Below are 16,661 nucleotides of genomic sequence, written 5' to 3' on the forward strand. Positions count from 1 at the left end.
TGTAAATAGATTTAGCCACTGAAATTGGGTGTCAAATGGTAAGTAGCACAAACATGAACTATGCCGTATTCTTTTACAACATCTGAATTAAAAGTTGAAACTATAAACTTAAATCATATGACATTTTAATTTCAAATGTGTTTTGTTCAGCTGTGTCATCCCTCTTGATTTGTAACATATTATTCCTCCTCTATACAAGTATTTTATTTGACACCAACTCTCTATAGAAAATAATCCTGACAACATCTCTGCAAAAGTACACTTGTTCACGTCACTGGGAGTATTTTTGTTGAGCAAACAACACCGAAGCCTCCTTTTAGCACGTGTCAGCACCCCTAGTGACGTGTTTTGGACAAGACAGGTTCGCAAGAGGGCTGAAACAAGCAGATTCGACTTATTTTTTCACGTGACTTCAAAATGCTGCATTTTTTTTTTTTTTTTTTTTTAAACCAGAACATCCAACCTGCACTTCTCCTACACACAGGTCACAACTGTTATTCATAAGAACTCTAGAGAAGACGCATATATTAGTGCAGTGTCAATCTGTCGAAAAAGCAGTTGTTTTTGTCCTCTATCGCACTACTACTCGAACAAGAGTGACCCATTTACCTTTTTGAGTCCTTTTTTTGTCCCCGTTTCCCAGATAGCCTGAAGGCACAAAGAGAAGGATGGAAGGCAATGAAACGCAGGCGCAGGACGACAAAGCGTGCTGAGGAAAGGTAGACACAAGGATATTTATGTGTGTATTTGCACTGCTCTATTTAACCTTCTATAAATCAAGCTGGCTGGTTGTCTAAAGGTGGGAAACTCATCTCCACTCTTCCAAATCTGTCGCCACTAATTTACCGCGGGAGGCCATTGTCCACCAACATGCTGTTAATTGTGACACATCCTGAGTTAAAATCACACTAGGGTGCCTTTTACACTCCCCGTTTCACTCACGGAAACACAAATATCATTTTCTGTTGAGCTTGCTGTTTTAAAAAAATATATATTTAAATACCCGAGTATACAATGAACATACACAGGGTGGAACTTTTAAGCTAATGCTAATATTAGCAACACGGTTAGCAAGCTAACTACTGTATTTCAAAATTCTGAACGTCAATTAATAGTTCACTATGCCATGTTTAAGCTTGATAACATCTAATGACACATGTAATATGAAAAGTATGAAACTAGCCACTCTAACTAATTCACTGCCATTGACGGCTAAAATTTATTTGAACTTTGTTTTTCATTTTCTGGTTATTGCAATTGCTTTTTGTTTGAGGTTTTTTTTTTTCAGTTTGGGATTTTTTTTTGGTTTTGTTTGTTTTTTTATTTCGTTTTTGTTTTTGCATTTTGTTTTGGCATTTGTTTTGGCATTTTGTATTTGCTTTGCAGGTGTGTTCACTTTTTGGTTTTGTTTTATTTGCTCTTGTGTTTCATTTGTGTTGTTTAGTGTTTGTTGGTTTGCAGATGTGTTCACCTTTGAGTTTTTGCATTTTGCAGTTCAGGGCAACCGTAGAAACGCGCACACATTCATACGCACTAACCTGGTTTCCGAGGCGAGTCGTCGAGGCGGGGTAGCGAACCCACGCCAACATGCATCGAAGGCGAGTGGCGATACCACTCCGCCACTGCCCCGCGCTTGAGGTCTCCCTGATTTGTTGGAATTGAGATGTCTCTGGGGTTGGTTCCTCGGGTCTCCTGACGGCCTCACGACTCTGGCTGAAAGTGTTCGGTTTAGGTGAACGGTATGGGATTTTTTAATAGGTTTTGGGTGAACTAATGAATACACACACACTCGCACGCACACACACACACATACACATTCTCACCCACGTACAAAAAAAAAAAAAAAGGAGAGCAATGATGATGACATGTCAAATCGGTAAAATTACCGAATGAACAATACTGAGCAAAAAATAAAATAATAATAATAATAATTTGAACTATTTCTATTATTTAAACATTTTTTCCACTTTTGTTAACAAGAGTATGAAAACCTAGTGTTTTTTTTTTAAATATTGTATTAGAGCAGATATAAAATGTGTGATTAATTGTGAGTTAACTAGTGAAATCATGCGATTAATTGCGATTAAAAATGGGACTCGCCTGACGCCCCTGAGTTTGAATAATCTTTTCTAAAAAAAAAAAAAAGATTATCAAAAAATTAGGAGCATCAGGCGATTATCCGCATGACTTCACTAGTTAACTCACGATTAATCCCGAATTTTATATCTGTTCTAAATGTACAAAAAAAATTCTAGGTTTTCATACTCTTGTTAATAAAAATGGAAAAAACGAAACTAATAGAAATAATTAAAATGAATTTTTGACATCTATAGCTGTCAATGACAGTGAATGAGGAAGTCAACCTTAAACATTTCGTGACACACCGTGCCTCACCGTTCTAAATATGACATTCTGATTAATATTACATTTGTGGAATATGAGCTATGCAGCAAAATCGAGCTGGTTTTAATCCATCTCGAGCGGCGGCCATTTCGCCACTTGCTGTGTCGACTGAAGATGACACCGCATTTGCTCAGGCAACGACCAATCACATCTCACCTGTTTTGTGAAGCTGAGCAAAAGGTTGTTACCTGAAATTGAGCAACAGTGATGTCATTTTCACTCGACATCAAGTGACAAAATGGCCGCCTTCTAATATTGATAAAAAACTGCTGGATTTTGCTGCTTAATTCATATTCCACTAGCACAATATTAACCAGAATGCTATATTTAGACTAGTGGGGCTGGATAGAACATATTATTGCCAATAATATTGTTTTTTTTGGGGGGGGGGGGGGGGGGCTTCCTCTTTTAAGCTTTAAGCAAGTTTATGATTGAAACACATTTTAAGAGACTTATCATGTGTTTGCAAATGCTTGCCCATCTCTATATGACCTCAGTGTTGAATTATTCTGCTACATTGTCATGCTGAGTAATTTTAATGAAGACAAAAAAAAGTCACTTCGTAGTGATGCTGACCCTCTGCTCACTGTCGTCTTTCAGTCGAAAGGACTCATTTCCTGCAGGCTTCGCTTCATTTTACCACTTTTTTTCGGACCTCGGGTTTTTCCCTCTTTTTTTTGTGATTTATTGATCCAGGTTTGCGTCATTTCTTCTCTTCTCTCCCAGCCCTCGGTGGCCTATCACCCCCCCCCCCCCCCCTGTGTACTCATTAATTGGCTGATGATTTGGTTTGGTTGTTTGCATCTCACATCACTTATATGAACACAAATTGGTATATTAGAAGGTTGTTCTCAGTATGATACAAAAATATGTCAGACCATTGTGTGAAATGGTCATCTTGTTCCTGGTGACATCATCATTTTCCATTTTCTTTCTCAGCCACAGTGGATCTGAACGACCCCAGCAAGGGCGTGTTTTGTTTTCAGCAAAGCAAGTACAACTGGGCCAGCGTCGGGCTATTCATCTCTCCGCCTTCGGGAGGACAGCCAACGCTGGCCTTGCTCCCTTTATTCATCCACTTTTGTAGTAAGCTTAAATATACCCACTGGAAGTTTCCCAATGTCTTTGCATTTGCATTGTGCACACGCTGCACCAAAGACCACAAAGTGTAGTCGTAAATAATACACAAGAAATAATTAGCCTTTTTATGGCACCTACAATTGTTTTTGTAGCTTTGGCGAGTATTGACACTTCTTCGGAAACAGACGTTTAAAAGTATTTCGCGGAGAACAGGGTAAGCGCTGTAGGGGCAGTATGGTGGTAAATGGTGGGCATATCTGCTTCACAGTTATGAGGATCTGGGTTTGAATCTCAGATGTGATTTGTGTACTCCCCGTGTTTTTTTTTTTTTTTTTTTGTGTACTCCGGCTTCCTCCCACATATACTATACTATACTATACTCAAAAATATATATTTTTTTTCAGTTGAGTTGTGCATACAGTATTATAGCTCCAATGATGGTGTAAAAGGTTTTGAAATTACTAGGGGTGTTAGAAAAAATCGATTCAGCAATATGTCGCGATATTGCAGCGCGCAATTCTCGAATCGATTCAATATGCGGCCGAATCGATTTTTAAACTTTTTTTTTTTTTTATGGGATTATTCAACAAAACATCTTACTTAGGGTTAGGAACTACACATTAAGCATGGAAGAATGTTATATTAATGGAACATTAAGCCTTAATATTTTACTTCAGTACTGTTCAAACATGAAACGGACTGCAACCTGAATTTTTAGATAAATACATTTTCATACAAATCTTACAGTGTACATGTACAAGTTTAGTGATTAGTATTTTCTAAATTTGAGTTTAGAAAAAAATCACAATAATCAATTTATAGATTCGTATCGGGATTAATCCGTATCGAATTGAATCGTCAGGTACTAGGCAATTCACACCCCTAGAAATTACGTATATTTTTTTTATATCACAAAAACCTGGAATTTGAACAGGGGTGTGTAGACTTTTTCTATTCGCTTTATCTCCCAAATTCACTTCCGTGTTCTAATTTGATTCCCAAACTCTCTCCATTCAAATGACTTTGCAAAAACGAACCTCTTATTTCCACTTACTTTACTCTCAACGTTCTTTCCGCCAGACTCTCAATCACTCACTGACTCACCTGGCTACGCATCACGGCGGGAAGGCGAGGACGATGGCGGCTGCGAGGGAAAAAAAAAAAATCTGAAGGAGCCAGGTCTGCTGCAGTAGCAAGGTGAGTCAAGGTGGGGATAGGCATGGATGTCACGTTCCTTGAAGGAGCCCCGTCCCTCCCCCCCCCCACGCACGGGTCGAACCTAGAGCCGATGTGAATGTCGTTAATCTCGGAGGCCATTCTGGACCAGTAATGAGATTGCGGGGCTGCCCCTTTAGGAAGAGTTATGTCACCACTAACAAGCTGGTAAATTCGCTTACACTGCAGTCAGCACACATACATGAGCACTTATTACCGTGTCGCCACATTCATTGTAGCCTTGGATCTTTATTCAGGGTGTGAAAGTACTCGATATTAACTTCCAACACTTTGTAATCAATTCAATCATCAGGCTCAGGGGAGGTTTTTTTTCTTCTGAATGACACGGGTGGACCAAATCAATTTTTCTTCCATTTTCACTTAATGTACTGTAGTTGTATTAGTCAAGTGGTCCAATGCTTTAATGTAACGTGGATATAAGATTTTTGTGATGTAAAGAAGCATCTCCAAATTTGGTCATGTACTGTACAGTGTTAGGATGTTTTTTTTTTTTCATTCAAAACTGTAACAAATATTTAGTAAGGAAAGCAAAATATAGAAACAATTTTCTCTCACCACACTAGGGCTGTATGTAAATATAATTTCAATTATTACACTCCACAATTACAAAATCAGCATAATCTTAAAAAAAAAGAAGATTATTAATACTAATTTTGAGTTTTTGAGTAATTTCTTAAAAATTTAAAATAACAAATTTAATAAATTCAATTTAATCATTCAAAAATGTGTTTCAAAGAACTGTATTTATCTTAATAGTTTTTACGTTTTGTACACTTTCTTGTTTTGTACCAAAAAAATAAATGATCATCCTAATCGTGGTTTCAATTATTAGCAAAATAATCGTGATGAATATTTTCTTCATAATTCACACCACACCATCCAGCCGATAATACTAACTTGTCATGGAGGCAGGGAAATTGGTGCGCTCAATAATCGACTTGTGGCTGTTATAAAAAAAAAATATATATATATATATATATATATATATATATATATATATATATATATATATATATATATATATATATTTTTTAATTCAATTTTAGCAATTTTATCATGTTTCCATATGGACTCCACACTGCTCCAGTGATTTTTGTTGTTGTTGCTGGTACCTTGGCTTCTTCTATGACTAGTCTTTTTATTTCAAAACACCCCTTGAGTGCCTTTGTACCATTTTTGTTAATGAATATGCTTTCACTTTTATACCTGTAATAATGTCAATGGAAAAAAAAAGTGCATTTTAAAGTGTTCTCGGCTATGCAGACCATATTTATTTGAGTTGCTAGCGGAAGTCACTTTTCTGCCGTCATGTTAAATCCAGCCCTTATTATTTGATTAAGTATAGGTATAAAGCGGAAAAATGGATTATAATATTTGCCACGGTCGAATGAAATGCGTTCAATGTACCCGCCGCATAAATCGAGAGCTAGTTCACACGTGCCCCCCCCCCCCCCATTCAGCCAGGAGCTGTCGGCGTGAATTAAGAGCTTGTGCTATCACAAAAGCACCACCGTGGAAACGTGTCTGTTTGACCTTAGCGCCGAAGAAGCTTTTCAGAAGAGCACAGCTCGCTTTTTGTCCGGGAGCGTCCGTATGACAGAGGCGACGATAATGGCCGTCTTTGTAGTCCAGAGGGCCATCCGTTGCTTCAATGTGAGCGATCGTGCACAGATGATGGAGTGCTCGTGGTGACAAGTAAAGTGACCGACGATACACACAGGGGGCGGAGATTGTTGGTTGAAAAGAGAGTAAGTGGCCAAATGCTTCATGGAGTAACATTGTATTACATTAAAACAAAAATGGAGGAAAACAGGAAGTTAGTTGACTTTCGTGGCAATTACATCATATGATAGCAAAATCCACCCTTTCTTTTTAATCTATCTCTGGAGGGAAGGCGGCCATTTTGTCATTTGCTGTCGACAGAGAAAATTACATCACAGCTGCTCAGGGCTCAGGTAACGACTAATCACAGCTCAGCTTGTGAACGTCACATGACCAAACTCAGAAACACGTGAGCTGTGATTGGTTGTTGCCTGAGCCTTGCGCAGCTGTGATGTCATTTTCTCTGTCGACAGCAAATGACAAAATGGCCGCCCCCCCTCCAGAGATAGATTAAAAAGAAAGGGTGGATTTTGCTATCATATGACGTAATTGCCACAAAAAGTCAACTAACTTCCTGTTTTCCTCCATTTTTGTTTTAATGTAATACAATGTTACTCCATGAAGCATTTGTGTTTTCAGTCGACAGCGATTGTCAAAATGGCCGCCCCTTGAGATGGATAAAAACGGGGTGGATTTTGCTGCGTAATTCATATTCCACAAACGCAATATTAATCAGAATATAAGTGTAAGATGGAGGAGCTACAGGTATCAGGAAATAGCTGAGCGATAACGCTAATGCTTAGCGTCAAGGTGATGTCTGCTCTTTGTCACTCTCCGCGACGCGTACGCCCTCGTCATGCCAAAGCATCAGGACCTTTTATTTCCCTACGTCAACTGCGGGATTCCAAGGCTCATTTATCGCAGTCGGCTGAATGTCACCCGGTTGGGGGTGGGTGGACTCCGTGACCGCGGGGATTCCCGTTAAACCAGGCGGAATGACAATTACCATCCGGGCGACTTTTGGCGAGCACAGAGGAGAGAAAGCGGAAGAGAGAGAGATGAGTCACCATCATGAGAAGAGGGGAGTTCAGGTTAGCTGTCTACGGTGATTAAATACTGAGAGATGTGCTCCCAATCTGCAGGGGAGACGGTGGAGGAGTGAGTGAGGCATTTTGGACATGTTTGACAAAAAACACCTACTCGGTGCTCCAAATACATTGTTGTCTTGTCTCCCTTTATTTCATTTCTCCCAAGCAGGAGGTTTGTAGCTCTATGAAATAAATGAACTGGAATGGCGCATAGTGGAGAACGAAGTTTACAGTTGACTCAAGTTCTTTTTTCCAGCAAGTGTTTCTGTATCATGCTTGTAGGCGATTACAGCAGGTTATGCCGATCCCTGGGCCGAAGTGTTTTTTTATTAAGTGCTGTTATTTCTCTACTTTGGGTAGGTTTCTACTTTGTGGTCAGTCCAATTCCTTCGGCTTGATAGGACAGTCAACTGATGGCTGAAGGACTTTGATTTGAACCTTTTGTGGCTGATGGTGCATATGAAGGAACAATGAATGAAGATGTAGACTGACTGCTATGGCTTGCCGCTTATATCTTATATATATATATTAGGGGTGTGCCAAAAAATCGATTCTCATTTACTACGATTCAGAATCGATTTTAAATGTCCCCAAATCGATTTAATTTAAATTATTTCATACTGTCTTGCTTTTGTCTGTGTGTGCTTTCATTGGGAGCGCTGTTCATGTTGTACCCGGTTTGGCCACTGAGGGGCAGTGTGGTTCCACGCGGTCTAATACACTGTTAAGTTGTAGCCACGGTAGAGAGTTGGAGGAAAAAGTCACGTTCAAGTTATTCCAATAAAAGTTTTGTTTGTTTTTTCAGCGTGGAGCCGTTCTTTTAAATGATAAAAGTGCCGCGGGTAGCCAGTCAATCAAATCATTTTTTGATATAAAATCGTTCTGAATCGATAATAAATTCTGAATCGAATCGCAGACCCAAAAATCTTAATCAAATCGAATCGTGAGACAGTCAAAGATTCCTAGCCCTAATATATATATATAAAATTTTCTCCAGTTATTTAAACTTTTTTTTTTAAAAAATACAGATAGACTGAGATGTTTTAGTTTAAATTGCATTAAAAAGCATTACAGTCATTTTACACCTGGTGGAAAAGGGATGAAAATTGGTTAGGACAGGACAAAAGCAGTGAGCCAGGCGGTGCCAATTGTGCCTCGTGGGAGTGGATATGCAGCACCAACCACTCCTGTAATGCTACCAATACATGATGTTCCCGGCAGCCACGGCAATCATGTTTCAGACGACCTCGGACAAATCGGGATGGACAAGAGTCAACGCCGGGGGATGAAATGGCAAAATGTCACAGCTTGTGATTGCTATGGATGCCTGGCCAGAGTTTGCGCCTGCCAGGAACACAGTATGAACACCACGCTAACCCATTTCCAAGGTTAGCTTCATGTCCACACATGTAATGGTTTGTTTTTCGCTCCTGCTGGCAGCTGCTGCACTAAATATGAAGTGTGTGCGCACTCCACTCGCAGTTCTTGATAAGGATCTGCCTGTATGGCACTTTATTTCCTCGCAAGCCTGCTTACCGCCTGCCTCTGGACGCTTTCACGCTCCGTTTATCCATCACGGCTTGCCTTTGTAATTGTATGCACTCGTGCTTCTTACGGCAAAATTGATGTGCTGGCACGAGTCCTCCAACACGGAGGGGATAAATGTCTGCTGGGTGACCTTGTTTGAGATTTTTCTTCTGCAGCCGGTCTGTTGCAGTGGGGTGGGCATTCCGGGAAGAATTTTTTCAGTTTGCTTCTTAGTCTTAGGCCAAGTGAATATTCAAAAATATTTTACACACACAGGTTTTCTCCACCCCGCCCACGGATTGCGCTATCAATCATCCGCCCGTGAAAATCTCTCCTTCCACCACTGCACTTCATTTCTATGCCTGGCTTGTGTCACTTTACCACCACCATCCATCTCGTCTGACCCCGCCCCCGCCATGGCAGGTGAGCGTGCACTGTGCCCTCACTTCCACTGTAATATTTTCAGTCACACGAGACCTAAGCCGCCTCATGCTTAGCCACGCCCCCTCGCTCTCATATAGACGTGTACGCGTGCATCTCCCTTTGCACCTTTTCAATCTTCATCTTGCCCTGGCAAATGCTCATCATTTGGCTTTGGCGTCATCCCCCCACTTTTATCAATCAAAAGAACAGCTCCACGCTGCAAAATTTATTTTTATTTTTATTAGAATAACGTGATTGTGACTTTTTCCTTCTACTCTCTAATGTAATTTAACCGTGTATCAGACCGCGTGGAACCACACTGCCCCCAAGTGGCCAAATCGAGTACAACATGAACAGCACTCCCAATAAAGGCACACACAAACAAAGGCAAGACAGTATAAAATAATTTAAATGAAATCGATTTTGGGACATTTAAAATCGATTCTGAATTCTAAATGAGAATCTTCATCTTGCCCTGGCAAATGCTCATCATTTGGCTTTGGCGTCATCCCCCCACTTTTAGCACTCAAAAGAACAGCTCCACGCTGCAAAATTTATTTTTATTTTTATTGGAATAACGTGATTGTGACTTTTTCTTTCTACTCTCTAATGTAATTTAACAGTGTATCAGACCGCATGGAACCACACTGCCCCCAAGTGGCCAAATCGATTACAACATGAACAGCGCTCCCAATAAAGGCACACACAAACAAAGGCAAGACAGTATAAAATAATTTAAATGAAATCGATTTTGGGACATTTAAAATCGATTCTGAATTCTAAATGAGAATCTTCATCTTGCCCTGGCAAATGCTCATCATTTGGCTTTGGCGTCATCCCCCCACTTTTATCACTCAAAAGAACAGCTCCACGCTGCAAAATTTATTTTTATTTTTATTGGAATAACGTGATTGTGACTTTTTCCTTCTACTCTCTAATGTAATTTAACCGTGTATCAGACCGCGTGGAACCACACTGCCCCCAAGGGGCCAAATCGAGTACAACATGAACAGCGCTCCCAATAAAGGCACACACAAACAAAGGCAAGACAGTATAAAATAATTTAAATGAAATCGATTTTGGGACATTTAAAATCGATTCTGAATTCTAAATGAGAATCGTAATTCTTATGAGAATCGATTTTTTGGGCACATCCCTACTACTAATGGCCGGGGGGTTAACTGTACAGTCAATAAACACGTCGCTTAAATAGGATGAATTGATTGGTCCATCTTCTGATCAGATTTGTGATCAATTATTATGTACGTTTTTTTTTAGATCGGTGATCGGGTCCAAAATCATCATCATGTAAAGGGGTAGTTAAAGGCTCTAGAGACTAAAATAAAATAAAAATGTTTGTATTGAAAAGAATATTTTAATTGCAATAGTGTCCAGTAAGTGTTTTGTTGTTCATGATGTTACCCAAAGGGAAGAGTGTCGAGTGTCTGCACACAAAGCAGTGAAAGCCACACTTGACTGACTGCTGTTGTGACCACTACAGACCCCCACCATTGATCTGTTGCAATCAGTCAAGCATCGACTCGTCAGGGTCAAAGAAGACATTAATAACTTTGCTAAGTGTGAATTTATGACCAGCCCTTCCATTTCCACACGCGCTCCCCATTTTGAGAAGGAAAACAAAAACGGTCCCCTCCCTTTTTCTTGCATCACCCTGATTCCCATTCACATTTCCTTTCTTCTTCATTTTTTTTCTCCTTTGCCTTTTCTCCTCTCATTCATCCCTCCCTCCCTCCCCTCCCCTCCCCTCCTCTCTCCTCATCTACAGTCCATCGGCACACAACACACTCTCGCTGTCTCGGTCAAACTCGCCTGAAATAATTTATTACTTAATGGTCTACAGGAGCTCACACCGACCCGATGGGACTTGGCTTTATTTATTGATTTTCATTCCCTTTTCTGTCTCTGTGTACGACTACGCGCGTGTGTCATGTGCATGCTGCGCACATGCCAAAATCCATAAGACTCCCAAGGGCATCCTGTGAATTTGCGATGCTGTTGAATTGACCCGCGGGTTGACGGAGTGATTGATTTGATGTTTGAAGGCTAATCGGCCGTTACGGCGCAATTTGTCTCCTGCTTAGGCTGTTATCTGTTTGCATGATGAGTGGCGGCGTATTTGTGTGTGTTCTTTCGTTCCCGTATACAAGAACTGTTGTACACTTATTTCAAATGATCTGTGATTTTGAGGTCACGATGGGATAGGGATGTTCGAACAGCACTGTTTTTCAGACCAATATCGGTGCTCAACTCAATTGATACCGATAACAAGTACAGACACCACTAGTACTTTTGATACATAAAATTTTCCCATACAAAACAATGACAGATCATTTTAAAGAAAGACGTCTAATAGGGATGGGTGAGTCCCAATACAAGATAGCAGTGCCGATACCAGCCTTATTTTAAGGTATTGGTAGGTCTAGAAATTACAAATGAGACGAATAGAATATCATCATTAATTTCATGCAATTTCAAAGGAAAATGCTATTTTACAATATATAGGTCTTACTTTAAAATTAGGTATGGGCAAGAGTACCGATACCAGGTATCGTGTTGGTGCTGATCCCAGCCTTATTTTAAGGTATCGGTACTCGTGACTAACCTCGCCAACCAGATTGATAATTGTGATTCACTCGATCTGGTACTTCACTCGGCAGACCCGTTCGGGAAAGGCGGGACTTGCTGTACAATACTTCGAGATGATTGGACGATGCGGCATCTTTGCTCATTTGTTTTGACCAATCAAGGCAACGGATGAAAATCTCGTCTTCCGACCCGTCCCCCCTCAAACACCCCGCCCCCCACCCACCCCGTGAACTCACTAACACCGCAAGAATGAATCTTGCTGGCAAGGTTAACTCGCGACAGTGGTCAATACTGGTATTGGTCGCCCGCTTGTGGCCATTTTGCCTTCAGGAACGAGAAATTAGAAGAATAGAAAATTATCTTTAATTTCATGCAATTTTAACGAAATTTCTATATTGGGATGTTTCTTTAAAATTATCTGTTATTGTTTTTTGGGGGGGAACTTTTATTCATCAAAAGCACGGTTGGTATCAGTACTTAGTATCGGTGACTACTCAAGAGCTGAGCACTTGTACTTTGGTATTGGTCTGAAAAAAGTGGTATTGAACATTCCTACCTAATATAGAATTATTTGCATGAAATTAATGGCAATTTTCTATTCTTCTCATTTCTATTTCCTGATTGTAAAATGGCCACAAGAAGACCATCATGAGTACAGATACCTTTAAATAAGGCCCAGTGTCAGCATGATACGATACGTGGTATCGGTACTCGACCATCCAATGAATAAAAGTAGTGCATGTATCCAAAATGTGAAAAAAGTGAAGCAGTGTGAATATTATCTGTTTGGACTGTAAAATTAGCTTTGGTCCATCTTTAACTTTTATTGCATCTTTACCGTTTAATGCGATGATCAATTAGTTGTCAATTAATTTTTGTTGTCGATTAATTTTCGATTAATAACCCTTACACTGAAGTGAGGCTTTATTCTGCAAACTCTTCCTTGCCTTTGCAGCTCATAAAGGTTTTTTATGTTAGCCATGGCTTGACCCTGGCATGGATAAATTCAATTTTTATTATTGCCTGTGGGTGAAAATAGCGCGGGAATATGAACACATCCACTGCAACGATACACTACGGCTCGCGACGGATGCACGTTGCAGGGGTTCCTGCGGGGAATGCCACCACTCGTGTCCATCACATGCCACTTGCACGCCCCCTCCCCTCTGTGTTTCTGCTGCTGCTGCTGATGGTGATGGTGTGATGATCTCGCCACCCTCTCTCTCTCTCTCTCTCTCTCTCTCGCTCTCTCTCTGGCTCTGTCGGTGCACATCAATGAGCCACAGAGCAGCGAACGAGGAGGACTCCACGCGTGTATTTCCACGCGGACTCCTGCGCACGTGCTGCCTTTCTTTTATTTATTTATTTATTTATTTTTGCTGGCTGGATTTCCTCTTTGCCGCATTCTGACGTCCATCCACAAGAAAGAGAGCGAGAGTGTGTTTAAAAAAAATAGTGGTGGGAATGATTCGCTTTGTGTCTGCGTCGTTTCCATGTCAGCATGGGAACCGCCGCGTCCAAAAGGAGGAATTTGAGAAACGACGCGATCTCGTCCGTGGCGGCAAAAGTTAGGTGAGTGACAGCCAGCTGAGCTCGCTTTTCCTTTCCGTTTGTGTGTTTAAAGTGAAGTTTACGTTCTAATAATGTGCCATGGTGGAGCTCCCCCCTCCCCCCCACCTCCCCTTGTCCCGTCTGAAATGGCGCACCAAAATTCTTCGGGTAGGGAGTCCAATGCAGGACACGTTGTAGACTCGACTCTCTATTTGTGAATGAAGCGTCATTGTGTAATGAAAGTCATGCGGGGGGGAGCTGCACTGCACTGCATTGCAAAACAGCATGAAACAAAAAAAATGTCAATCAATCAACTCATAAGGAAGTGATCATCCTTCATTCTTACTTCAGTCTGGCACGGCAGACACTTTGGCAGGAGTCCTTACAGTTCAGTCTGAGGAAACCATACAGGCCGATGTGAATTATTATTATTTTTTTTATACATGGAAGGTCTTGTCTCGGTGACGCCGTATGATTCCAATTCTATCAATGAATGACCTTGACTCCGCATCACACATGTGGGCCGACGTGCTGTTACGTCATCCACCTTGCTCGCCGTCTCTCCCCCCCCTTTCTCGCGGCCTTGTTTGCATGCAGAGCCGCGTTTGTATGTGTGCCACCTTGAGATGAGATGTGCTTCTCATACAGATTGGCCAGAGGCTACACAGGCTGTCCTGAGTGGGAAGCCTGCATTGTTAGGGAGGCGGCAGGGGAAGGAGGAGATTTCCATTCTTCAAATAGATCCGATTGTACCACTGTTTAGTTAAAAAATAAAAATAAATAGACATTCTGCCTTCCAGGTACGCATGTTCTCATTTCCAACATCTTAACCGACAACCCAGACTGCTGTTTTGGTATGTGGTGTAGCTACTACACAAATAATATCTCAATGGCAATCCTGAGTCTCCTCCCTAAACCAGATTGCTGTCGTAGTACCAAAACTCACCTGTGAGAGGTAGCGTGGTGCCACAGGGCTTCTGGATTGCCAGAAATTGTAGAGAGTGAACCGGCAAAAATGATTGTCTCATTGAAATCACATTGCTGTTCATGGTTTATTTTACATTGCAACATGGTGCAAAGGAGTCACTATAACGCAATTTAATATTAATGAATGTGATAAAAAATGTGTTTTTGGAAAATACTTGTATAATTTATAATGAACAAAATGCCCTGGAGTCCACGAGTTCCTCAATGTTTCAAATGCCAATTGCTCTGAATTTAAAAAGAAAAATGCACTGTTTCTGTCACCAATGTCCAACATGAAACATGAACGTCATCTAGAGGCAGAAAATTACCTCAACACAAATCTACGACTCAATGTGTCACAAAAAATGGAAATTATGCCTTTATGATTAAAAATGACTCCGTGAGTCATCCATCACCTTATCGTGGTGGAGGGGTTTGCGTGTCCCAATGAGCCTGGGAGCTATGTTGTCCGGGGCTTCATGCCCCTGGTAGGGCCACCCATGGCAAACAGGTCCTAGGTGAGGGACCAGACAAAGCATGGCTCAAACGACCCCAATGATGAACACAAACTTTGGATCCTCGTTTCCCTTGCCCGGACGCGGGTCACCGGGGCCCCCCTCTGGAGCTAGGCCTGGAGGTGGGGCTCGAAGGCGAGCGCCTGGTGGCCGGGCCTATACCCATGGGGGCACAGCCCGAAAAGGCAACGTGGGTCCCCCTTCCCATGGGCTCACCACCGGTGGAAGGGGCCAAAGGGGTCGGGTGCGCAGTGAGTTGGGTGGCAGCCAAAGGCGGGGGCCTTGGCGGTCCGACCCCCGGCTACTGAAGCTAGCTCTGGGGACATGGAATGTCACCTCTCTGACAGGGAAGTTGCTCGAGCTGGTGTGCGAGCCTGAGAAGTTCCGACTAGATATAGTCGGACTCGCCTCCACACACGGCTTGGGTTCTGGTACCAATCCTCTCGAGAGGGGCTGGACCCTCTTCCACTCTGGAGTTGCCCACGGAGAGAGGCGCAGGGCAGGTGTGGGCATACTCATTGCCCCCCGGCTAGCCGCCTGTACGTTGGGATTTACCCCGGTGAATGAGAGGGTAGCCTCCCTCCGCCTTCGGGTGGGGGGACGGGTCATGACTGTTGTTTGTGCTTAAGCACCGAACAGCAGCTCAGAGTACCCACCCTTCCTGGAGTCCTTGGAGGGTGTGCTGGAGAGCGCACCCCCTGGGGACTCCCTCGTTCTGCTGGGGGACTTCAACGCTCACGTGGGTAATGACAGTGAGACCTGGAGGGGCGTGATTGGGAGGACTGGCCCCCCCCCCCGATCGAAACCCGAGCGGTGTTTTGTTGTTGGATATCTTTGCTCGCCACGGACTGACCATAACGAACACCATGTTCAAGCACAAGAGTGTCCATATGTGCACTTGGCACCAGGACACCCTAGGCCGCAGTTCGATGATCTCTGGGGTCGAAGTTGCCGAGGTGGTTGGAAAGCTTCTCGGTGGCAGGGCCTCGGGGGTGGATGAGATCCGCCCGGAGTTCCTAAAGGCTCTGGATGTTGTGGGGCTGTCGTGGTTGACACGTCTCTGTAGCATCGCGTGGACATCGGGGACAGTGCCTCTGGATTTGCAGACCGGGGTGGTGGTTCCCCTTTTTAAGAAGGGGGACCGGAGGGTGTGTTCCAACTTTTAGAGGGATCACACTCCTCAGCCTCCCAGGTAAGGTCTATTCTTTTATGGACAGAATTTCTAGGCGCAGCCGAGGCGTTGAGGGGGTCCGGTTTGGTGGCCTCAGCATTGCATCTCTGCTTTTTGCAGATGATGTGGTGCTGTTGGCTTCTTCAAGCCGTGATCTCCAGCTCTCACTGGAGCGGTTCGCAGCCGAGTGTGAAGCGGTTGGGATGAGGATCCGCACCTCCAAATCCGAGACCATGGTCCTCAGTCGGAAAAGGGTGGAGTGCCCTCTCCGGGTCGGGGATGAGATCCTGCCCCAAGTGGAGGAGTTCAAGTATCTTGGGGTCTTGTTCACGAGTGAGGGTAGGTTAGAGCGGGAGATCGACAGGCGGCATCCGACCCCCTGGACGCCTTCCTGGGGAGGTGTTCCGGGCATGTCCTACCGGCGGGAGGCCCCGGGGACGACCCAGGACACGCTGGAGAGACTACGTCTCTCGGCTGGGAACACCTTGGGAT

General features: G+C 42.8%; 1 protein-coding gene and 1 long non-coding RNA gene across 2 annotated transcripts in view; both read left to right on the forward strand.

Moving 5' to 3' along the window:
* Nucleotides 1-431: 431 nt before the first annotated feature.
* LOC144034036 (uncharacterized) lies at nt 432-9,318 on the forward strand. Its single transcript, XR_013288133.1, has 3 exons — nt 432-719; nt 4,564-4,680; nt 9,213-9,318. It is a non-coding gene; the product is annotated as an uncharacterized LOC144034036 (long non-coding RNA).
* Nucleotides 9,319-13,185: 3,867 nt separating this feature from the next.
* Nucleotides 13,186-16,661, forward strand: part of nsmfa (NMDA receptor synaptonuclear signaling and neuronal migration factor a) — a 44,247-nt gene continuing 40,771 nt past the window's right edge. Inside the window, 1 exon segment of the mRNA XM_077542546.1 lies at nt 13,186-13,538. Within this exon segment, the coding sequence (XP_077398672.1) occupies nt 13,468-13,538 (71 nt within the window). The 5' untranslated portion in view covers nt 13,186-13,467.

The sequence above is a fragment of the Vanacampus margaritifer genome, chromosome 14, assembly GCF_051991255.1.
Source record: "Vanacampus margaritifer isolate UIUO_Vmar chromosome 14, RoL_Vmar_1.0, whole genome shotgun sequence".
Lineage (NCBI taxonomy): Eukaryota > Metazoa > Chordata > Actinopteri > Syngnathiformes > Syngnathidae > Vanacampus > Vanacampus margaritifer.